Genomic DNA, 25,986 nt, shown 5'->3' on the forward strand with positions numbered 1-25,986 from the left:
ATTTTGAAACCTGTTTATGCATACTGAACTTCTGTTCTGTTACATGGTTAAACCAGCTTCTAATCACTTAAACTAGTTTATGTGTAACTTCTGTTCCTGGTCATAAAGAGTCCCGTGCTACCAAAGCTATACTGCTTCTAATACTCAAACTCTACACAAATGTGCAGTAGACATACCCTCACAATTTAGTCCTTGAGCCTCCCATGCTTGAGGGGTAAAATAACTTTTTAATAAGACATGAGTCTTATCATGACTGCAACTTCCACCATAGATGCCATTGCTAGTCTCATGCAGAAATATATCCACATGGCTTTTTATTTTAAACTTACTCCTCAAGTGTCTTTCCTATTTTTGGCTGGGCACAATAGCCTGCAAAAGTATCTCACCTGCATGCAGTTAAGCTTATTACATCACAAACCCTATCATCTTCCTCTGAAATAAGAGGGGGAACCCCATTGACATCAGTAGCAGTACGGTACTATCTATAAAAATACTGGAGATAAAATAGTAATCATATTAACACAGTAACTGAAGAATACATAACTAAACCCATGAAGTTTTATTGGAATAACTCACAATAGTAATAAAAAATTAGCTTTCAAGACTCTTCAGCAGGCAACCAGAATTTAGAGATGATAATTAAATAGAAAATAAGGCTCTGAATAAGTACAGTAAATATGTACTGTACTCCAGTTTTTAAATACACGTTACTCATAATGGTTTCTTTATTCAGAACTTCCAATAGTAACTCTGTTACAACCTTAAAACGTAATAGGATTAGTATTATAAGGTACTACAGTGGATTTTGGAGAAATCTAATTATCCCTAGATACAGTAACTCATATTTTATTTGACCTTCAGGTTTTAGTTTCATTGTAATTAGAATCACTTATTTTCATGTCTTTCTAAGAGGAACTGAAATTATTCTGAACTCCTTCACTCTAATATCTTCAAATCTTATCAGCCGCAGGGCTTGTAAAAAACTGCATCTATCAGCTCACCTCTTCTCTCAATGCAATCACAGGTTTGGATCAGACTGATATGCCCCTCATGCCACTTTCCTTCAGCAGCACTGCAAATTACCCCTGGAAAAACAAATGATGATATTATTATTTATAAATACATTTTATTTTTATAAATTTACCAATTAGCTTGGTATAGAAGTGCAAAGAGTAGATACATTTAATCTCTTACTGCTGCTGGGCACTGTGGAGACTGTGCAGTTTCATATTTGCTAGTGACTCCCTCTGGCCAAAGCAGTGTTGATGGATTCAGCAATGAGACTCATCCTTTGGAGGGAAGGCCATAATAACTCAGAACAATTTGAGAAAAGAGGGAATAAAAATGGAGAAAAGAAGCTTTGAAGTAGTTAGAGAATACCTGAGGGAATAAAAACATAAATTGTATCTATCTCCCTGTCAGTGCAAACAACAACAATAACACATTTTGATGAGTGGAAAGTTGGTACTGAAAAGCAATCTGAAAGGTACTCCAATGCCTACAATGACTCAATGCCCCCTTTGCACTGAAATGTCACTTGCTATCAAAAAACCACTCAGTCTGATTCTTTTCTAATCTTGGGATGAGGCAATAAATGTAACTAAGGGTATTTGTTACCTTTGCAATAAAAAAAGAGCAGCAATTCAAGTCAAAAGCCCCAGGTAGCACTGAGTAGTACAATCAAAAATGCTGAAGAACATGATCTGCTGACCACTGCAAGCCCTAATTCTATTGCCAATATCAACAAAGAGCAATACTCACACTCCTCACCTCTAGCCTTTTGTACACTGACAGAATGACAAGAAGGAGAAAGGAACTTGTACCAAAAAACATAAACTGCTAAAACCTAAAGACATTATAGCCAAGAAAAGGAAAGATAGAATATGCACCTATGCGTACCATGTATAGTTTATTAGATTCTATGTCCAAAATTTAAGAAAAAATTATCAGTTCTAATGAATTATTTCTTCTTTCCAACTTCTTAGTGGCCAGGGATTGCATAGGGCCAGTGGGAGCTACATGCTGCAGGGACTTCACAAGCACTGGCCTCACGTGTTCCCCAGGCATTCCCCCTACTGCATTGGCTCCCTACCCCTGACTGCACTGACCATGCAGAAATTCCAGCTCCTTCACTGAACTGGGCATGTGGGTACTTCTCACCTCACTACTATACCAGACACATAGGCACTTCTGTCCTGCATTGCACCAGGTATATAGATACTCTTCTGCCCTGTTGCATGAGGCATCTGAACACTCCCCCTCATGCCACCCCATGCCAGGGGCTTCCCCATCACCATAAGCTGTGACACCTGCTCCACACTACCACCCCTGGGGTGGGACAGGAAGCAGAAGCCAAAGGGAGGGCTCTGGAGCCTTTATCTGCTGCTGCAAGTGATATAAGGAGAGCAACAGCCCAGTGGGAGCCAAGTCAACAGGAGTTCATGACTGATTTCCAAGGCTTTCATACTCTTTTCCCTCCATCTGAGGCATACCAGGTGTTAACTTACATGAAAAAAACATTTGAAAGGGAGCACCATAGGAACACTGCAGGGATGGTTACCATGTTGCTGATAAGGGATGCTCCTCTGCATGTGTCCACCTGCCCAACCTAGAAATATGGTAGTGAAGTGATGTTGGGGCACCCCTCATAGCTACTTACGAGACCTCTGCCTCTGGTATGCTTATTAGCAGCTGTGGGAGATGCATCTAGAATAGTTTCCCCATAGCATTTCCAGATTTGACATATGCAAGTGAGAAGAGGTAGGCAGGGTGGGCTCACCAGCCTGAGAGCCACAGTATAAATATTCCCTTAAAGAACTAGGTCTATATTTCACTGACATCAAAGGGGCTGTGTTGTTACAACTGAATCCATGCCTCAGAAACCTCAGAATAATGCATATTTTGGTATGAGTTCGTAAACTCATTTCATTAGCATAATTATAAATAGGACACTGAGTCTGATTCATGTGCATGTAAATCATAAGCAACTCATCTGGCATCAATGGAGCTACACCAATGTAAGTGAAAGTAGAATAAGTCTCATTGCTGAGGAAACATTTTTCTTCCCCTGCTTGCTTTCTCCTTTCTGACTGGATCTGTTTATGCAGAACATGCTGTCACTGGAACAGTTACAGCCTTTAAGAATGATAATGTCACTCATAGTAAACCTTATTCAGAAATGAATCCAGGATTTCGTAAAGAGGAGTGCAGAAGTGACCAGCACTGCAGAGTTGGTTGGACCCCCCCAGTCCCAGCCTCCTCCTTCCTCTCCTCCCCACTAGGGTGGGCAGATCAAGCCCCGGGAGCTGCAGCTGGGTACCTTATGATTCAAAGAAAGTAAGCATGTCTCCCCTTCCCTTCCCCTCCATGCTCAGATGCATGACCCCATCCTTCCCCTACTCTCCACACCCTGTCCTCTCCTCCTCTCACTGTCCCCCTTCCCACCACTTGTCCACCCAGTCTCAAGGGCAAGGGGAGTCTCTGCTCCACTCCAGCTGGACTGTATGGGGCCTGGGATCATCCAGGGATACCAGTAGCATCAGATGAGTAGGTTCCCCTTCCCTGGGCCTGCTCCTGGGCTAGCAGGGAATACCCAGGGGGAGCAGGCTGGAGAGGAACCCATCCACTGGTCACTGCCATTGATGTCTAGAGTGAACGCAGGTGGAGTAGGAGCACCCTTTATCCAAGGAGCCATGGGGACACTGGCAACAGCAAGCAGGGGAGGGGAATGAGAGGGGACAGGGAGACGATGGGTTCCTGAGCATGGAGGGGAAGGGAGCAGGGAAATGCCTACCTTCTTTGGCACTTAAAATTCCCAGGCTGCTGCTCCTGCTTCATGGTCAGAAAGAGGAGTGTGGGTCTTCCCCTGTACTTATCTAGTTTGTTTTTATGGTATTGTGTTAAATGGTGGTTATTTTATTGACAGATGGCTCAGTATGGCTAGATATTTTAATTATGACTAGCTACTGAAAAAGTGGATAGGGTGCAGTGGGAAGGCACGTAAAACATCTAAAAGGTCTAAAGGCATAAGTTTCAACCCTGTTCTGGACTCATGCCAAAGGCTACCTGCATTTTCATAATTTGATAATTGTTAGCGGTGGAAGGGACCTTACAGTTCATCGAGTCTAGCCCCCATCCCTCCCTGCATGTGGGCAGGGAAGACTGCTGGGTTCAAATGATCCAACCAAAATGAGTGTCAAGATGTTTTCTGAAGATTGCCAGGATGGATGACTCTACCACATCTTCCAAAACCTTGGCACTTGGCTTGTAAAGAAGTTTTTCCTTATGTCTAGCCTGAAGCGATCTTCAATCAGCTTGCGCCCATTATTTCTTGTCTTCCCCTGGGGGCCCTTGGTGAATAGCTACTCCCCCAAACCCTGATGTACACCCCTGATATACTTATAGGCTGCAACCAAGTCCTGTCCCCCTGCAAGTCTTCTCTTCATAATAATACCTGAACCCAAATAATTGATGAACATGTTGAAAAGCATTTGTCTGAGTACTGAATCCTGAAGGATGCCACTGGTCACCTTTCGCCATGTTGACTCAGTTCCATCTATTAATACTCTCTAGGTCCTACCTTGGAGCCAATTACCTAGCCACCAGACTGTAAAGTAGTCAAGGCTGCATTTTCCCAATTTTATCATGAGGACATCACGGTAGACCAGGTCAAAGGCCTTTTTGAAGTCCATGTATAAGACATCAACCTCATTTCCTCTGTCCAGGTGATGAGTGACCTGATCACAGAAGGAAATGAGGTTAGTCTGGCATGACCTGCCCATGATGAAGCCATGTTGGCTACCCTTCAGAATACTGCCTTCAGTTAACCTGTATGTGATGGTTTCTTTGACGATTTTCTCCAGAATTTTATCTGGAATTGAGGTCAAACTTACTGGCCTGTAGTTTCCTGGGTCCCCCCTTCTCCCTTTCTTAAAGATAGGTACCACACTGGCTTTTTTCCAGTCTTCTAGGACCTCTCCCAAGCACCATGAGTCTTCAAATAACTTTGCCATCAGTTGCACAATGACGTTGACCAGTTCCTTTAGCAGTCTCAGGTGTAGTTCATCCGGTCCAGCTGACTTACAGATATTAGCCTTTGCAGGTGCTCCCCCACAAGATCTACATCAACCTAGCTATATATGGGTACCTGCTCAGTCAAGCTGGAGAGTCAGCTACAGAAACTATCAGACCTTAACCACACTAGCCCAATAGACTACACGGTTCATAGCAGGTGATATGTTGTGAGTTCAGCAACAACACTCTGGACGCTGTTGTGTTGAATGAACAATCATTTATTATTATAACTCTCTGGAATCATATCCAGTTGCATTAGTAGATGTATATAGATCTTATACCTGCTCTGCCTCTGACTTGGCCCCATCCAGTCCTGTGGAGGGAGAGGAACCAAGGAAGCCTCTGGCTCCCATGAAACAGGGAGTCCCCAGAGCTGCAAAACTGCCACAAAGCAACACAACCCTGCAGTGCTGAACCTGAGACTTTGGTCTTAAAGGGACAGTACAAAGAAAACAATAAGACACAACAACAGGATCCTGAGGGACTTGGGGAAAAAAAAACAACTTAATTATGATGCATTCTAATCTATACTACTTGGAGAAAAAACATGACTCTAAAAACAAAGTCAATTTCAAATAAGCAAAGGGAAGAAGAAAAAAGTAAGAAGCACTGTGCCTGGTAGTTCTGAATAATAGTTGCTCATGCAGTGTTAAGAACAGGTTAAACAAGCCCTTCTATAGGATGGCTTAGATAGAAATAATCCTGCTTTGAGGAGGTGGTTGGACTATGACCTCCTGTATGATCCTGTAAGAGAAGAAAAAAATGTAGGAACACTACAAAATTCTATAACAAACTTCACTTTAGTTAAGGCACCCTGATGAGAAGTTTACCCAGGCAAATACATAAAGAGAAAAGACTAAGTTTGCAGCCTACCACTTCGCTAATGTCATTATCAAAAGAGAAAGACCTGAGAAAAGATTTGTAACATCAGATGCTGCAATACTCAAAAGTAACTGAGTAAATCCATTAGTTTTATTCTCTCCCCAACCACACTCACAATTCATGTCAGTTTTAAATGCTGTTCCTAGAGCTGATAAGTTATATGATAAGAAAGTGCCAAGAACCCAGCACATCTGCAAAACTATATCCTCCACACGATGCAACTGGGCTGGGACACAAACTAACATAAAACCCTACCCACGAAGCAGCCACCTTATTCCTGAGTCAGCAATAAAATCCTAGCAAGGGTTTGCTCAGTCTGTCTCCTCCAGACTCTGAGCAATCCTGCTAAGCCTTGTGGCTTTGGCCTGCCTACATTCCTTCTCTAGCCTTGCCCCTTGCCTAGCTTCACCTTCTTAGTTCCTTCATTAGTGGTGATCTCATCCTGTTGTGCAGACTTTGAGCATTGGTGATGCGTAAGGGGTACACGTGCACCCCAAGATTGGTGGTGCAGCCCCTAAAATTGGCTGCTGCTTGCCACTTCCCTCCCCACCCACTTTCTGACTCAGTTCACACTGATTTCTGCCATTACAATACAGCCATTAACGTGAAAAGTTCAAAATATATGCTCTAGAATGTCTTCTCGCAACATTTTTCTCTTTGATAAAACCCAGGAGCAACATACAACTTACCTTTGATCATGAACAGAGTGAGCCCCCGGCAGCTGGTGGGGCACGGCTGCTCCAGTGGCAGCAGGAGTGCGGCGGAAGTGAGCGGGGAGCTCCTGCAGACACTGCCGGCACTGTCAGAGGTAGGGGGAGGTTAAAGTCCCAAAATGTTGTGCTGTTAGGTTATAGATCCTAAAGAGACCTTGGTCTTAACCCACTCATCATATTCTTAAACAGTTTATATTTCCATGGAGGCAAAATCTGCCTTCATTTTTTCCCATGAAACAATATTTATCAGGGCTTTGTGGGTTCAGTTAAAGGCAGAAAAAGGCCCTCAAGTACCGCAGTGTGATAGAATCAGATAAAGGGTGTGCTTGTGAACTTCAAATTCCCCTGCAAGCTGGTGGACATTCAGGCTGAGTGACAATAAGTAATATTTTGCAGTTTAATAACCACATTATAATTCCAAAATCCATGATAAAGGATAGCTGACATTGCATACTGTAAGTCTGATTTTGAAGAATCCCTTTCAAGGGATTCAGGTCACCTGGAAACCATTAGGTCTTTGCTAAGAGGCTAGATTATACCAGTCTTGAATAACCATTAGTTACAAAAGATAAATGGAAACTGTACACTCAATACTTCACCTTTTTAAAGTGCTCAGCTCACATCCTTCTGTGCAATTGGCCAACACAAGTAGACGTGTGAGTGAAGAAAAGTGAAACATTTCTGGCTCCTTCTTTTTTCCTGATCCATTGAGTGCCCTGTGCAATCCCAGAAAAAGGGACTAGGGATCAGTGTGACCCCTTCATACCTACTCAAGCATAAAAGGGAGAGGAAGGAAAGAGCCTTCCTCACCGCTCCCTTGTGTCAGGTATAGTTTAGGTAGAATATAGCTGTACACTCAATTGCACATGCAAGTCTCCTTGAGTGTTTGATAGTATATAGTTGTATGTCCATTTGGCTATGATCTTATTTTTAAAGAATCACTGGGAAAGTACGTCATCAAGGAGAAATGTTCTCAAGTTGCAGCAAAGGAAGTTTAAGTTACATATTCAGACAAACTTTCTCACTATGAGGGTAGTAAAACACTGGAACAGGTTACCCACCAGAGAGAGTATGGACTCCCATCCTTGGAGGTTGTTAAGACCCAGCTAGAGAAGGTCTTGGTTGGGATGATCCAGTTGGAGCTGGTCCTGTTTGAGCAGGGAGTTGGACTAGATGATGTCCTGAGGTCCATCCAAATCCTAATTGTCTATGATTCCATGCATTTAAGGAGATTAAGGCTTGTTTCTCCTCTTAAGGATTACCGAGGTATGGGAGTAACTTTCCAAGACTAAATATAACACAGAGAAAATATATAATAAAAAAATATTTTATCTGTTTCATAGAATATTGTAGTGGGAAATGGTTGCTGCAAAAGCAACAGATTAGCAAGTACATCAATGTACAGGACAAATCCTTGTTTGAGAAGGAGAACTATTTTTGATTTTCAAGTATTTTTAGGAAAGGGAGATTAATTTTTGGTATTTAAATGAACAACTTTATTCCCCACCCCCCGACAGCCTGGCTTCCTTCTTTGCTGCATGCAGAGCTTGGGTATTCCAGCCCCGTCCCAGCTGCTGAGGAGGTAACAACTGGGGGAGGCAGGGGAGTGGCAGCCAGGCAAGAGCCCACGGGCCACATGCTAATTTGTCAGAGGCTGCATGTGGTTCACAGCCTACCAGTTGGACAGCCCTGATGCAAACTGCTCCAAACACTGATGCCATATAGCTACTTCTGGATTAAAACAAAACAGGTGAATTAGAAAAGGGACTGAAGGACACAGTGTCCTGTTATATCAAAAAAGAGAAACTCTGGTAATGTAATGGGGGCTCTGTCCCATTACTAGAATGGGAAGGGGATCCACAGGTACCTGTTTCTCTTCCCCTCCTTCTCCCATATCCCTCTACCTTTTCGTTTCTTGCCTTTTGTTTGTTTGCAAGTGAATCCTTTCCCTGGTTGAGAATATTCCCCCTGGTTTCCTTGTTAGGTGGCTCTGATTCCCATCCCTCCTCACTTTCTTCCATTTCATCGCTGTGTTTTCTCTGCCTGTGCCCTGGTGGTGACTCTAGAGGCAAACACAGAGGCAGGAGAGCCTGAAGCAAGATGACCTCCAGGTCCAGGTTCAGGCAGAGTCTGAAGACCCAGGGGGTGGAATTAGAGAGGTCGTGTGACATGGAGACCCCTTCATAAGCCCAAAATCCTGCCAGGGAGGGGCAGTCTGGCTGTGGAAGGCATTGGGGACAGAACCTTGTCTGAGGCATGGAGACGGGAGACCAGACTGTAGAGAAAGGACTCAGGAGCCAGTCCTAAGAGAGGAGAAACTGGGGACCTGCATAGGAAACAAGCTAGGTAGCTCAGGCACTTTTCATTTTGTTTTCCTTTCTACTTGGCGCCCGCCACCAAGGGGTGTGGTGAACCCCACCTGGGACGTTCCTTTGAACCGGGACTGGTGCTTATTTATATTTTGTGTTTTTCCCTAGACGGCCAGATTGTGGCTGTACAGGAGGTCGAGGCAGAGGAGGATTAAGATGTATTGGGGCCCTGGGAATGAACGGCACATGTCCCCACAGGTTGGGGAGGAATGGCGAGCTCCCGCAGGCAGTGGAGGTGCTGTTGGCAGTGGGAGTGTGGAAGCGGCAAGTGGGGAGCTCCCGCAAACAGCTGCAGCGCTGTCGGCAGGTGCTACCGGTAGTATCAGTGGTGGCCCAGGGTGATCATGGACCACCTGCAGACGCTGCCGGCAGTGCCAGTGACAGGGTGGCTAGCGGCGACTGCCCACAGGCATCTTTTGCATGGGGTGCACCACCACACGCAAGGGGTGAACATGTACCCGTGTGCGCCCATTACGCGTCGTCTCTGCCTTTGAAGAAACAATGTAATTTCTGTTAATTTCTCCATGTTTTCATTTTCAGATTTCTCTCAAGCCTGCTGTACTTAACATAATTTCTCCATTGTTTCACTATGACTGTTTTTCTCCGAGAAGTATCAGCAGCACTGAACTCACCCTTCTTCCTTAATATTTCTGTGGAAAATGTTGCTTTTTTTTTTCAGCACAATAATCATTCAAAATTATTTTCCGGCATCTGCAGCTAATTTTTCCCATCCACCCAAATGGAGTCTCTTCTAATAAATCTCTATTTACATAAAAAGTTACCCACAGGTCACTTTATTAATCGTTACCAAAAATAATTACATCTTCTAAATAGCTCTCAGTGTCCCTCAAGATAAAAAGTATATTCTAAAATTATTACTTAGAGTGGGGGTTTTTTGTTGGGTTTTTTTTTTTGGGTGGGTGGGGGTTGTATGTTTCCTGCTATGGTACCAGGCGACTAGAAAAGGGACAACACAATGCCCCTTTCAAATAAAAAATAAAAAGGAAAGATGAGAGTAATTCTTCTGTTGCATAGAGCCCAGGAAGCCCACAATGGGGCAGGAGGCTTTTACTGCTGCCAATTCCTATATGAGGCTGAAGTTGGTTCCTTATTTCTAGCTCCTTATACCCAGTTTCTCATTCCTTTTTCAAAGATTATCTTGACACAACAAAAAGCTGCTAGTAGTTGAATTAGTCATGCTTAAGAGTTAGAATTCCATCAAAAGTGTTTACTTACTAATAAAATGTAAAATAATATAATGTATCAAGTACGTACCCCTGAATAAAGAGCCGAGATTATGATGGGTTTATGGGGCAAAATCCTTTTTGGGTCATCCCAAACCACACATCTCTCTATCACTGGAAGACTCTTCTGAAGAATGATGGGTGGTGCGTGACCTGAAGCTCAGATTTTCATGTGCCAGTCAACCAACTGACCCCCTCCAGACCTGTGTGCAACATGCATTGCCCCAAATATAGAGATGAGTTTGGGGATGAGATTATGGAGCAAAACTCACTTCAGATCACCACAAAGCACGTATCTCCATGCCCTGGGGATTCTCCTAATGAAGTCTGGACAAGTCCCAGCCTGACCTAAACCTTGTTTTTTGCGTGCCAGCCTGCCAACCAATACCTCCACCCCGCAAGCCTATATGTATTTACACTGCACTGAATAAAGAGCTGTTTGGGCAGGATTATAGGTGAAAGTCCTTTTCAGGTCACCCCACTCACACATCTCTGCCACTGGGAGACTCTCCTAAAGAAGCCTGAGCAGGGCACTGCCTGACCTGGAGTTCAGTTTTTGTGTGCCAGCCTGCCTCCTGACAAGCCCTGGGGCCTGTATTCTATCTACATAGCACTGAATAAGGAGCTAACTTTAGGCTGGGATTGTGAGACAAAATTCCTCTTTAGGTCTCCCCAAAACACACCACTGGGGGACTCTCATGAAAAAGTCTGGGCCAACCCAAAGCTCAGTTTTCACATGCCAGGCTGCCAACTGACACCCCTCTACCCACACCTGTGCTAAGTACACAGCTCTGAATAAGGAGTTGAGTTTGGGCTGGGGTTATTTGGCAAAATCCTTTTCAAATCACTGCAAAAAAAAATTGTCACCAACAGACTGTCCTGAAGAAGTCTGGGTTGTGTGTTGACTGAATTAAAGCACAGTTTTCCAGTGCCAACCTGTCAACTGACAGCCATGAACAAGGAGCTGAGTTTTGGCTAGGGTTATCAGGCAAAACCCACTTCGGGTCACCCCAAACCACGTGTCTCCACCATCGGGGGACTCTCCCAGAGAAGCCTAGGCAGAGCACTGTCCAACTTGAAGCTCAGTTTTTGCATGCCATTCTGTCATCTAACATTGCTCCACCCAGGCCTGTGCTGAATAAGGAGCTGAGTTTGGTCCCAGATTGTTGGGCAAAATCCTATCAGTGACTCCAAAACACATCTCCGCCACTGGAGAACTGTCCTGAAGAAGTCTGGACAGGGCTCTGCCTGAGCTGAAACTTGGCTTTCGAATCCTAGTCTGGCATCTGACGGCCTTCTCTAGCAGCACATGTCCTTTTAACCTGCCTCTCACTTTACACTGTCTCACCTGCCTTTTATAGCTGTGCTCTTTAACATCAAACAGTATAACTCAAGACTACAAAATAATGAAAACAGGCTGCGTACTTTCTGCATACTGCTGAGGGTATGCAAATAAGAATATACAAAGTTTTCACTATGGAACATAACCTTAATCAAACAGGCAGAACAAACATGTATAGAAATATTAAAAATGTTAATTCATATTGCAATGAGCATGGATCCTACTTCAACGACTTGGGACATCATTGCATTATTTGACTTCTTGGTTCAAGCTTAAACACTGTTGGGGAAAAAAAAAACCATAGTGTAATTCTTTTTTGTTTTATCTTATTAAACATGCAACAGTCTTCTCAAACAGCAATATCGGCCAACTGCTTACATAGCATAAAGCTTCTGAGGTTGTCAGTTAGCTGGCTGGCATGAAAAGCAAGCTTCAGGTCAGGCAACATCCTGCCCAGACTTCTTCAGGAGAGTCCCCTGGTCAGGGAGATGTGTGTTTTGAGATGACCCAAAAAAGATTTTGGCTGATAATCCCAGCCCAAAAGCAGCTCCTTATTCATAGAAATATACATAGCAGACAGGTCTGGGGGGCTGTCACCAGCAGGCTGGTATGCAAAAAAGAAGCTTCAGGTCAGGCAGTGCCTTGCCCAAACTTCTCTGGGAGAGTCCTCTGGTGAAAGGATTTTCACTCATAATCCCAGCCCAAAATCATCTTTTTATTGGGTGCTATGTAAATAACATATAGCTCTGGGGGGACTTTGGCTGAAAGGTTGCCATGCAAAAAGTGAGCTTTGGATAAGGCAGGGGCCTCCTGACTTCTTCAGGAGAGTTCCCTGGTGGCACAGACATGCAGTTTGGGGTGACCCAAAAAGGATTTTCATGTGCATAGTACACAGGTTTGTCAGGCCATGAGTTGAAAGGTTGACGCATGAAAACTGAGCTTCAGGTCAGGCAGGGGCCTGCCCAGTCTTTTTCAGTACAGTCCTCCGGTCGTGGACATGTGAGATTTGGGGTGATCTGAAAAGGATTTCGTCCCATAATCCAAGCCCAAACCCAGCTCTTTATTTGAAGCCATGTACATCAGGGTATGCAGGCCTGGTGGAAGTCAGCTGGACAGCTGGCACTCGAGACATGCGCTTTGAGTCAAGGAGTGTCCTGCCCGGATTTGCTCAGGAGATTCCCCTGTAGTGGAGACCTGTGCTTTAGAATCATAGAAAATTAGGATTGGAAGGGACCTCAGGAGGTGAACTAGTCCAACCCCCTGCTCAAAGCAGGACCATCCTTAACAAGATCATTCCAGACAGGGCTTTGTCTAGGGGGGTCTTAAAAACCTGCAAGGATGGAGCTTCTCTGGGTAACCTGTTCTAGTGTTTTACTACCTTCCTAGTGAGAAAAAACTTCCTAATATCTAACCTAACCTAGCAACACACCTACCAATGCAGCCGAGTATCCCCAGCCAGTCAGCCCTCAGCCTGTACCAGTGCATGGGATTGTCCTGTCCTAGGTGCAGGACTTTGCATTTGTCCTTGTTGAACCGCATGAGGTTTGTTTTGGCCCAATCCTCCAATTTGTCGAGGTCACAATGAATCCTAGCCCTACCCTTCAGTGTAACTACTACTCCCCCAGCGTGGTGTCATCTGCAAACTTGCTGAGGCTGCACTCTGTGCCCTCTTCCAAGTCATTTATACAGACACTGAACAAAACCGGCCCCAGGACCAACCCCTGGGGCACTCCACTTGATACCAGCTACTGACTAGACATCAAGCTAGTGACCGCTACCTTCTGAGCCTGATGCTCCAGGCCAGTTTTCTATCCATTCATCCTGCCCATACTTCCTTAGCTTGCCTGTGAGAATGCTGTGGGAGACCATATCAAAAGCCTTGAAAAGTCAAGGTACACCACATCCACCGGTCTCCCTGTGTCCACAGAGCCAGTCACCTCATCATAGAAGACAATCAGGTTGGTCAGGCTTGACTTGTCCTTGGTGATGACTCCATGATGACTGCTCCTAATAATCACCTTCTTCTCCTCCAAGTGCCTTGAAACGTCCTTTAAGTCTCCTCTGAGGTGAGACCTGAAAACGATTTTGCCCCATAATCCCCACCCAAACTAATCCTCTTCAGGGCTGCGTATTTAGCACGCTGGGCTGGCGGGGCTAAAAACTGCCGGGCTGGCACTCAAAAACGGAGCTTCAGGCCAGGCAGAGCCCTGCCGAGGCTTCTTCAGGAAAGTCTCCCCGTGGCAGAGACGTGGGCTTCGGCGTGACCCCAAAAAAGGATTCCCCCGCATCATCCTGCACAAACACAACTCCTAATTCAGGGCAACTTACGAAGCACGCAGGCCCCGGGGCCCGGCACGCAGGGAGCAAGGATCGCCGCAGCCCCACGCCGAGCTCCCCTCGCGCCCAGGAAGCTGCCGATTGGCAGCGGCGGCGCCGGGGGCGGGGCGAGCAAGGAGGTGCGGGGGAACGTCCAGGCGCGCCCCGCAACCAAAACATTGACACGTGCTGCTCAACTCGCGTCACGTGACGCGGCGGCTGGCGGACGCCGGTGGCGTCACAATCCGCACCTCAGCCAATCCGCGGCCGAGTCTCCGGGTAGCAACAAGCGCTGCGGCCACGGGCCAATCCGCGCGGGGCGGGCGGCCCGCGGCCACTTCCGTCAATAGCCCCCAGGGCCGCGCCGAGACGAGACAGGTAGGGCGGGGTTGTCCCGGCCTCGACGCCGGGGGCTGTAGGGGTCCGGGGTGGTAGCAGCTGCAAAAGGTCTAGGAAGTGGAGCGGGGAGGGGCGTCCGCCAGCTGTGGCAGCAGCGGCGAGTCCGGGGGCCAACTGCAGTGGGTCCTGCAGGCGGCTGTGTCCCCTCCCCCCTCAGCCCCCGGTGCTCCGTGCCCTAGAGCACCTGCCAGCAGGGCGCCTGGCTGCCCCGTTCCTCCCCCGTGTCCTCTGTGGGGTTCCCTGCCGGCTGCCTCTGGTGCCCGGTTCCCTGGGAGGTGCTGAGCAGAGAGAAAACAGGAGGGCCAGGCAGGGCAAAGTGGAGATTCTTTGTTTGGAGAAGGATTGCTGGGCAGAGGAGGAGCTCTCTGAGGTGGGGGTGCTATGGATGGCTGGGGAAGACCCAGAGGCTTTTCCCCTTTAGAAACCTGTCTTCAGGGCCTCTTTCGGGAGGGAGACCAGGCAAGGCTTTTGGGGGGTCCTGTGGTAGAGCTTCCCCTCCTGAGGTGGGGATCTGGGACAGGCAGGGCTTCCCCACTCAGTTGGAATGGCCTCAAAGTGAGTGGGTGGAGACTGCAGGGGTGTAGGTTGTAACCTCTACAACCACTCTTGGTCTAAGCCAGTGGTCTCTAGCCATTTAAAGTAGGAAATTACCTTTAGTATTTAAAGCAACCTGATGTCTACCATGCACCACTACTTCTGCCTCCTGCCCAGCAGGTAAGTCGGGGGTGGGGCAGATTGAGGGAGAACAAATTATTTGGGGGTACACCAGCAGGTAAATCTCACCTGGGTGGGGCCCTACTCAAACCCTGCTCCTGCCTCTGCAGCACTGTCCCTCACCACAGGGGCCTCGATCTAGCCCTCTTCCCTTCTCTCCCCCATGGGCTGACTTGCTGGGCTGGGGCACACACCTGCATGCACGTGGGCGCTCAGCTCTCTCCCCCCTTCCTCATATTGACTCCAAGAGGCTCCAGGATCTACCGGTGGATCAAGACCTGCTTCTTGGTGACCATTGGTCTAAGGACATAGGCAGACAAGGTTATTTGGGTAAATCTGATATCTTTTATTAGACCAACTCAAATAGTTGGAAAAATTCTTGCAAAAAAGAATTTGTCTATTTGTGTTGGCCTAATAAAAGGTAATCAGATTTACCCAAAAACCTTGCCTGGAGTTACAGGTGCTCCCTGTAACTGCCGGGGGCAGCACTGGTCCTAGTATAGGCAACCCTCCACTTGCTTCCCTCTTTCTCATTCCCAAGATCACTTCCTTTCAAATCTTCCATCTGTCAGAATTTTGGCCCCATGTCCAGAAAAGATGTGCAAGCAAAGATTCAACAACTTAAGTTTCATATCTACTGTCTGAAGATGGAAACTAAGTGCAATGTGTTTTTTCCCCTCCCTCAAATGTTTATCATTGTAATATGTTATAACCAAGGTCAGTATACATTTCTTATTGTGCAGTCATAAGAAAGATGCAGAGTGGGGTTAATACCTAGTCTGGGGGCCTAACTTGTCATCAGGGTGATGCCTTTTTAAGCATTGGGAATATCATGAGTATCTTGCTCCGTAAAGGAGGTGTGTAATTGTACAAATGTAGGACAGGCTGTCAGTGTCATGAACTATTGAGTTCAGAAGCAACCAAACTCTTCCAGAAGGCGGCTTTGTTATCAGCTCTTGTCCGGTTACTGTGTATTAAATCTAGCCCCTAATTTGGCTAGTACTAAGCCCTTCAGTAGAGTCTTTTTGCTTTTGGTATGTGGGTTAGAAGTTCCAGCCTGCAGTACTCCTTCATGAAAATAGGCCATTGCATAATGACAGTTTGTAATAAAATACTCTACCTTTGTTAGTCTTTAATGGCTGTTCCTTTTGAAGATGGGCCATGTTGCAGTCCTTTTAGCCCATGAGGTGCACTCCCTGTCAGAAACAAAAAGTGTTTTCAGTATTTTATAAGCTAAAAATACCTTTGTTTCTTTGAATAAAAATTAGATGAAAGTGTACTAATAACGTTAATAACACTGATGGTTAACACTAAGTGGTGATTGAAAATACATGAAAGAAAGGCCATAAGCAGTCCAGATTTTAGAGACAGGCTTCTAAATTTTAAATGAGGCCAAGACTGGCAATATCTTTAAACACAGCTCCTGCTTCTAGTAGTAGTTCTGAAACATCATACAGCTCTTAAGTTTTGTGAGGGTGAAGGAAAGCATGTATTAAATTTGAATTTTGCTCTTGATGACCTCCAATTGAAATTTGTCCATGTTCAGGTCATCTTTTAGGCCTACATAAATCCAATGCTAATTGAACATGTGTACTAGGGCATGTCTTCAAGCTGGCGCACTTTTTGTAGAAGTTTGGGGAACATTTGTGCTGATTAGTATCTAGAAGTGTAATAAGTTCAAGACCTTAAAAACCAAACATGGTTATTCAAGCCAGGTGATGTGTAACAATAACTAATCAAATCTTACACAAGACCATGTATTAATAAGTGCCTTTTATATTGAATGTAATTGCTATGTAAGTAGAGCTTTCCAGGAGATGAGATGTAGTTAACATTTAAAACATTCAAGAACCCCATACTTCTAGTCAACTGTAAGCCATGAATTTTAAAACACTTTAAGACTCCAGCTCTGTGAACATGCACATGCAGGATTCAGTTAAAACGCAGAGTAATTCCTTGTCTTTGTTTTATTTATTTATGAGAATTATATGTACCCTTCCCAAAAAGTATCAGGGTGGCTTGCAATAAAAGACCAAATTACTTGTATTTTATTTCTTTTCTGTTTTTTTTTAAGTTATATAACAAAACAGACTACCCAAACAGTGCCCTAACTTGACATTACTTGCTAAGTAAACACTTAGCCAAATAGAAAGGGTCTTGCAGCACTTCCAGAAGCCAAGCCTAGGTTGTATGAGACCAGCAATGAGGAGAGGCGTTCCAATGCAGAGGGGCTACTACAGAACAACCTCCCATGTGGTTTTTACCAAGTGAACCTTGTGCACAGTTGGTACATGCAGGAGGTTGTGTTTGGTGACTTTAAGAACTGTGATCAACATAGGCAAGAAGGTGACCCCTTAGTGATGTAGGGCCCAAACTGTTAGGGCATTATAGGTCAATATCGGTCCTCTGAATTGTTCCTGGAAAACAGTTGGTGAGCTATGGCAGGCCCTGACAACCCATTCCCATAAGGCATGTTGCTGCACTCTGCAAAAAAAAGTCTCAGCCTTCTTTCGAAATAGAATTGGTGAAAGGCACTCTGGACCACTTGCTGCAACCTGAGAATCCAGGTGCAGCAAATGATCCAGGAGCACCACAAGTCTGCAAATGTGAGTGATAAGAGGAGACTGAACCCCATCAATGACATCCTTATTTTCCCTTCCTCCAAAGTCTTGAGATCTGCCCACCACCAATTGCTTCTTCCTTGTCTGCATTCAGCTTCAATTGATTCACCAGCATTCAGTCCCCAGCTGAAGCCAGGACCTGGGTTGGCTGAAGGATGGGGAGGGGGGAGAGATTCTCAGCCCACTGATGGCATCTTATTCCAAGTGTCCAAACTTGCCCAGCAGCCTCATATATGCATTGAAGAAAAGGGGCAACAAGATGGAACCATGGGGGATCAACCCGAAGAAGGGTGCTTTGTTCCCTAAAGTTTGTCCAGCATCTCTGAACTAGACAGTTGACTCAATAATAGATTTCACAAAAATCCCTTGTCTTTTGCATGTTTTCTGGACCATCATGTCAGCAACTCCAATCCTGCTTGCAACAGATAGATGCTTGAGGACTGATTTACCATCCTGGAGATTTTGTATTGTTCCCTCTGAAATAACAAACAAAATACCTATCTGTTTCGGAGAAATCAGAAGTACTGATACAACAGAATCTAGATACAGTCAAAGGCTACAATTGCTACTATTAAGGAAGATCTTATGTCAGGCAACTCAGTAGTTTCTAAAATTAGCCAAAGATTCCCAGTGTAGTACAGGTCACCTACCCAGGACACAGCTGTTCTAAAATTTTACCCATTGTGCAGCTTTAAAATACCAAGGAATGGTCTTCCACCATTTTCATTCAATCAAGCAGAATATCCCAGCACCTAATGAATTACTTTTAGAAAGGTTGCTGATGCCATCACTAGTGAAATTAAATGTAATACTAGTGACTTAAACCTATTGTAGGCCTTTCAGCAGCTTTTAAACATTGCCTTATTGTAGCAATCTTCATTTGTCTTTGATTCTTGATTAATGACACAGCGTGGTTTGCAGTTACACCAACAGCTTTAAAACTGAATAGGGATGCATCCCAGTATGCAATTTGAAGTGCAGTTGGTGTTTTGCCTGGGAAAGGCACTTAATCTCATTGTTCAACTATCAGGTCCTTTTTTCTTGTTCCCCATGTATAGCTTTGCTGTTTTGCTAGTGGATTAGGCAAGGAACCATGTTTCTTAGGAACATCGTCTAAGTTCTTGCATCTAAGCCATGTCAAATCTTGTAGAGTCACTCTACAAAAGAATACATCTAGTATAAAGTCTCTTCTGTCCATCCCCACAGGCTACTGCCATAGTTGCGTCACAGTTGATACAAATTCCATTCCTTAACCAGGGGTATAAGTTGTAGCCTGTTGGTCTGAAGACACAGGCATAGGGCCTTGTCTGTTTATTCCATTACCAATACAGTATTTCCCTTCCCATCACTATCAAGAGTATCTTTTTTGCTGGTTTTTTTTGTTTTTTAAGCCTATTGCTTGGGTCATATTATGCTTTCAAAAAGCCACTTTGTATGTTCCCTCCCATGCTGCTGTCCCCACATTTTACAAGTTTCCTTCAGTTCTGCAAATGATTATCTCATCTTTAAGCCACCCTTGGAACCATATCCTTTGTCATGCTACCAGAAATTATCGGCTGCTGGTATGCTACGACATTTGCATCACTTTCACAGTTCTTAATACTGTTTCTCATTTTCCTTGTATTCTGCCTAGGTGCCTATATTCATTTGCTCTCTCCTTTAGATTGTAAGCTCTTGTTTTTGGTTTTGGTTGTTTTTTGGTTTTTTAACATACATTCTGTAAGTCGGGTACCTTCATTCTGTGTTAATGCAACAAGCACAATATGTTCAGGTTTATGACTAGGTCATCTAGGTACTACAAAAATAGCAGTACAAAGTGACCTGAGGAAGCATCATGTGTGTTAATACCACTGACTTCATTTAAAAAAATCTAAAGAGTGTTGCATCCAAATAGATATTAGGTGAGTAAGTGATATGGGAAACTTTAGAGGTTCTTTTTTCCCCCCAAGCTATTTATATAAAAAAAAAAAAAAAGTCAGCACAAACCTTTAATATGTGGGTGTTAAAAATATTATATAAGCTCATTGAGAAAGGGCTCCATCTTGTTCATTAGAATCAAAATCTTTTTATTTATTTATTTTCAATTAATTATTTTACAAAAAATGAGGGGAGGGGGTTATTGATAGCCAAGACATGTATGCTTTCCACTTCATCATCTCCCCCGAGGAGAAACACCAAAATAGAAATTCTTTTCAAATTGAAACTTTTTTTTTTAATTGAAACTTCAGATTTTTCTGCCAAGCCCCTTTACTAAAAAATCAATATAATTACGTTCAGCAGTCTGGGGAAAGGAGAAGAAATGCATCAATCTTTTTTTTTTCTTAAAAATAGTTTTCTTAAAAAAAATTAAAAACTCTTTAAAATGTTACAATTTAAATAGTGACAAATTGGAGACAAAACCTCCACAATATTTTTTCCCCTCTTTTTTTCACCAGATCCATAACACAATCTTACAGAGTACAGGATTTAAAAATTTTCAACTAATCAATAATAATGAAAATGATTAATATTTCCACTTTCAACTACAGTTTGGAGCTTTCTGCATCATTGTTTCCATAGCCAAAATGAGTGACATAGTTTGCTAAAATGTGTACTGAATTTGAGTGGATAATAAAAAGTACAGGTTTATATGATCTTTACAAAGACATGCAATGCTTATAAATTGAACTGAAAGATGTTTAAGGAAGTTCCTGACATTACTGGCTGCTGATGTCGCTCTTGGAGTCTGTGGAAACTTGGCTTGATCTATTTAACAATTCAAAAACAAGAAGGATACAGACAAAACTAAAAACACTTTCTGAAAAAGCATTTTAAATATGAGTGACATCAACTATAAGAGACTGAAATATGGTGGGTGGGTAGACCTTAAGAGATGAGGGATGCATTGCAGTTAGAGTCAGATTCCTACCCCAAATCTAGTTGTCTACGAGGCTTTTGCAACTTGTGTTTCTTGCCCCAGAATATCTAAAATAACATTAACAACAGAAGTAGTAGTAATGGTCAAAAATTCCATACATAAGTTAATGGGAGATTGTATTAAAAGATACCCATAGACTGCACAGTTGCCAGATATGAATACCAAAGACAGACATTGAAAAATAAGTTCTATATGACTTGAAATCTTATTCCTTGGAGATGTGTGGCGGGGCGTGGCCTAGGGGTCCCGTGAACTCCCCTAGTGCCCCCTACCGTGTCAAGTTGGTGTCAACACACCCTCACCATCTCTCTCCTGCCACGTCTTTGATGTTATTAGTGTTTAAGGGAGGCTGCCTTTTTGTCGTCTTTGACACGGTGCCCTGATGTATCCCTGTGCCACGCCCCAAGCCTCACAGATGTACCAGACATTGTCTGGTCAGTTCTCCCCTCGGCGCCCTCACAGGTGCCCCTTGGCTCATCTTGCAATTGCCCGCACCCTCATGGGTGCCCCCTGGCTTTTCGCAATTGCCTGCACCCTCATGGGTTCCCTGGGCTTGTCTCACAATGGCCCAGGCCGTCACGGATGCTCCCCATGGACGCTTCCTGGTCTCTCCTTTCTCACAGTTGCCCGCGCTCCTAGTAGATGTTTCCTGCCCTCTCCTTTCTCACAGTTGCCCGTGCCCTCACCAGTGCACTCCAGGGCCTTCCCTCGCAACCGTGCCCGCTCCGGGGCCTTCCCTCAATTGAGGCTCAGGTGACCGTAGCCACGTCTGGCCCCCAAATCCCCTCCTTGGGTCTAAAAGTTCCCGTGGGGTTCAGGCAGCCTCCACCTTACCTAGCCCCCAATCCTCTGCACCCCTTCTCAGGGCTGGGGTCAGTGCACCCCTGAATGTTGTGCCGTCTCTGGCACCGGAGTCCCCACACTACTGTGGAGCCCCTATGAGACCTCCTCCAACCCCTAATAGCCTCACCCGGTCCTCCGGTCTTACAAAACTACAAACGGAAAACTCAAGCCCTTGGGCTACAACGTAAACTCTAAGCCAACTGGCTAACCATCATTCAGCTCCCTACTGGGGCTTCCTCCACCCAGTATCCTTGAACAGAAGCTGCTCAGGCCATCAGGCTTCCCTACTCTGCTTACTCTAGCAGAGCTCCTTCTTCCTTGGCTGCACATGGGGAACTGCCTCCCTGGCCTCAGCCCGGGTTACATTTATATAGGTCAGACCCTGCCCCCTTCCGGTCAGCTGACCAACTGCGGTTGCCCCGGCAACTGGCACCTGTACCTCTTTATAGGAGCAGGGCACTGAAGTGCCCTGTGACGACATGAAAACTGCATCCAAAGTAACGGGCTTATAAATAAATTACTAAGTAGTAAGAGTGTATCAGTTGAATAACTTAGATATATTGTTTACAAGACTTATGGAGTTGTTTTCTGTTTTTGAGGGGTACAAAATTGCCAAGATTTATTTAGCTTAGTTCTAATATTTTTCCTTTTCAGTTCTTTCTTTGGTTCCTATATATTATATCCCCACAAACTATATTTCCAGTTTAACAATTTCTGAGTTTCTGCAAGGTTCTCCCATTTCCAGGTCATTTGCGCTGTCATACCTAATAATCTTTTGTGTGTGAAATATGTAAGGAGGAATTGTATTCACAGGCAGAGTGTCAGTCCTCACAGTACTGTACCTTAAAAATGACAGAAAGTTGGAGAGTTGTAATTGGATTTGTGTCCTCTTAATGCTTTAATAAACAAGCTGAGTTTTAAATTGTGGTGAGTTGCTGAATGCAAAAATGTATGTGCTGTAGCTTTTGCCTGAAACATGAACTTGATATTACTTGTCTTTCCTGTTTTAGGGAAACAGGTCTTGGAAAAATGAAATGCTTTGGGAGCATTTTATACTACAATAAGAGATTGGTATTTTTCCCCCACAATTCTGTAATTGATTGAGAAATAATAAGTTTACAGCTAACAAAAATAGAGCAGGAAGAAACCAATCTAGATGAAACCTAAAATCTCAATGGAAAAAAATTCCCCAGAATTTCATGTCATCTTTAAAAATCACAAGAGAGAACAGGGAACAGTTTGTTTGTTAGCACTACTAATTGCTTACACCAGAAAACTGTGCCTCCTGAAAATAACTTCCCTGCTCAAAAATGGAAGAGGGACTGAAATAAAGATTTGTCAGGTTCTGAAACATTTTCAGGAATAATCATGTGTCACATCTGTGATGAATAAACTGCTCATTGCTTATAGGACAGTCATGCCATTTTTGGGCCAGGACTGGAGATCCCCAGGATGGAGATGGATTAAAACGGAAGATGGCTGGAAACGATGTGAATCTTTTGATCCAGCACTTGAAGATGAGAAGGCCCAACTTAGTGATATCAGTCACACTGTGTAAGTTTCAAGACAGAATGACCAGTATTATTCCACCAATGAAGTCAGGGGAGAGGTGTATAGGAGGGGTTGTGCTCAAAGATATAATTATGATTTCTAGTCACCGTGTCTTTTTTCTGTGCTATATACATTTTTGCCTGTATGCAGTAGAAATACCTAACTGTAATCAGTTGCCTTGGACAAAGAGTGCTAATCAGTATTTTGAAAATAATGTTTTAATGTACACAGGACACTTAAAGGTCACACGTAATATGACAAATGTAGTCAGTGTTGATAATTAAGGTTTAGTAGTGCTTTTCCACTAATTTAAAAAAAAAATCAAATTATCCCTTATAATGTAGCTATAACAAAATGAGGGAGTTAGTAAAATATTTTCCTAAAAAATAACTTCTAACAAACTCCAGTTTCTGGGATGCCCATTTGCCCAATGATTGCATAAAAATGTTTATAAACTATTTGGGTTTACTTATTTCATATTTTAGAAATAAATGTTGAGTGAGTGCCTGAGTGTGATTCAAGCATGTCAGGGGGGGACTGAAAGGACTTGTCAATCACACTTAAGAAAACTGAGCCATGTCTAGCAAGTGTAACAAGTGAAAGTTGGTTTTATCTTTGTCCTGACTTACAGTACTCGTGTGCATTAAGTCAGGAGCAGTGAACTTGTCTTGACAGTCATGGCCCATCCTAAGTAAGAGCCCTACAGGTCAAAATGCATTCACAGTGTTGTGAGAAGCTTGTAGGACAGTCATCTGCATATGCCTGGTTTTAGCTAATATCATTTGCACTTCTTGTTAGTATCAAATTCACCCTTGGGTACCATTGATAACTCCCTCCCTGCCCGTTTCAGCATGCAGGTTGCCGCATAATGCCTTTGATGTTTATGCTAAGTCCAGTGATGTATGTGGCAAGTCTTATGTGCCAAAAATATACATCTTCCTTTGTAATTCTTAAAGTAAATCTGATTAATATATTAGCTAGCTTGATACTGGAATGGAATAATATTTTTGGCAGATTTTAGTAAACTTCTGTGACCTAAATATTTTTGCAGTTCTTGTCTTGATTTATTCCTATTTGGTTCCATCCCCTGAAAGTATTGTTTGTGATATGAGTTTGAGTTTTAATATATCTTTTGTTTGACCAGCTTTAATGGGAGATAAGATGTTGGACTAGCTTTTGGATTCATAGTTGACCTTCCTTGAGTCCAGGAGAGAAATGGATAGAGCCTAAACTGAATACCAACAAGAACAACTATGTTCATTTAGCTCCATAATATAAACAAATATGGTCACTTTAAAACAGGAATAGGAAGTAAACCTGCAGAACAAAGAAAAATTTCAAAATAAGACCTCATGCTCTGCAAGTCTTCTAATATATTTCTTGTACCATCTGAAACACAATAGTAGTGCCAAAAAGTAATTGTGGAGGTTAATGCTCTGTGCTAGGAATATCAGCTGAACTCACTTAATAGCATGTCATGGAGGCATCTAATAGTCAAGTTGTTAATTCCCTGAGATGTGAGTAATTTTCAAAAGAGCCTTGTGGTAGCTCTGAAGAGAATTAATAAGCAAATGGGTTGTCTTGGTGTATTCATACCTCCATTCTGGAAATTTGCAAATCACAGTCGTAAACTAAGAGGCAAGAGTGAAGTGTATGCATCGTGGATGTACATTATGAGTTAAATTTGTATTGAGACTCAACTCAGTTGATGTTGCAGACTGTGCTCTCTTTCTATTCTTTGTGCTGATCTGCTACTGACATCTTGCTTTTCTCACATGGTCTTGCTACTATAGGTGTTTAACAAAAAAAAGAAATGGGGTAAAAAAAAAGGGGGGGGGCGGGGCAGGGGAGGAGAATAGCTTTGCTTGTCCAGAACAGTGTTCCATTAAACCTCCCTCTTCATTCTTGCCTTGAAATACTTTCTGAAAGAAATTATCTTGACTGCATCTTGAAAAATACTGTTAAAAGGAAGAAAAAGTAGATGCTGTGTACAAAATGTTACATAAATCTTGTAAGAACTTTCTGTTACTTGACTTAATGCGTATTTTGTGACAAGTATGATATGAATTGCAACTTTCTGTTTTTGTAAGCATGCATTAAAATTCTCAGGAACTTTGTTCTGCTTATCTTAATTGTATGTTCATATCTCTTTGTTTCCAGTATTGATAAACATGACTTCAAACAAAATTTTAAAGCTTTGTGTTCTTAAGTTGAGAACACTTCCAAATGATGATAATAATATAATAAATATATGAATATGTCGAGTTTTATGAAACATTATATTATGCATAATATAATATAATATTAATATAAAAATAAATAAGATAAAGATGACAAGCACCAGCGTTAGTAGGACCCAGGGGAAGCAGCTGCAGCAGCAAGGCCTGTCCACCCCAATCAGAAGCCTTTGCCTGCCAGGCTTCTGGCCTGTGACCCTGGGGCTGTGCCCTACCTCCCTGTGACCAAGAGGGAAAATCAGATAAGAACACAGAGGCGAAGGGGGAAGAGGGAGGCAGGGGATGACTGCAGGTGATCACTCCAGTCCTCAGGGCTGGCTTCTGCTGAGCCCTGCGGTCCAGCGATGAAGCTGAGAGCCACGTGGTGCTGGAGCACAGTGATGGTGAGGAGGAAGGTGGAGCCCCGGCTGCCTGCTGGCTGGCTAGCCAACCAACTGCTCCAGCACCACCTGGTTCCCGGCTGCAGTGCTAGACTGCAGGACTCATCGTGGGGCCTCCTGTTTCTTAGCCAGCTCTGTGCGGTGTGAGCTGGGTTGGCTCCTACTGCATCCTGCGGACTTAGCCATACAACTGGGGCGTGGCAAGTGGGGGACAGGGAAATAGCAGAAGGGCAGCAGTGGCAGACATGGGGGGTGGGGAAGGAGTGGTGGTGAGCAGGCACACAGGGCCCACCCCAGTGTCCCAGAGCCAGGAGTGGCAGGAGAGAGAGAGAGACTGCCATACAAGCACACCTCACATCTCCTCCTACACCCCAGCCACCCTCCT

The 25,986-nt window shown here is 44.0% G+C and overlaps 1 protein-coding gene across 3 annotated transcripts in view; it reads left to right on the forward strand.

Moving 5' to 3' along the window:
• Positions 1-14,228: 14,228 nt before the first annotated feature.
• FBXO25 (F-box protein 25) overlaps positions 14,229-25,986 on the forward strand; it is a 72,258-nt gene continuing 60,500 nt past the window's right edge. For 2 of the 3 annotated variants that reach the window (XM_019537474.1, XM_019537475.1), the window contains exons 1-2: positions 14,235-14,317; positions 22,844-22,987. In XM_019537474.1, coding sequence (XP_019393019.1) covers positions 22,851-22,987 — 137 coding nt within the window. In that variant the 5' untranslated portion in view covers positions 14,235-14,317; positions 22,844-22,850. Of the gene's footprint in view, positions 14,318-22,843; positions 22,988-25,986 lie in introns of all 3 variants that reach the window. The other variant, XM_019537476.1, reaches the window with a different exon arrangement.

Source organism: Crocodylus porosus, unplaced genomic scaffold, assembly GCF_001723895.1.
Source record: "Crocodylus porosus isolate Cpor-Errol unplaced genomic scaffold, CroPor_comp1, whole genome shotgun sequence".
Lineage (NCBI taxonomy): Eukaryota > Metazoa > Chordata > Crocodylia > Crocodylidae > Crocodylus > Crocodylus porosus.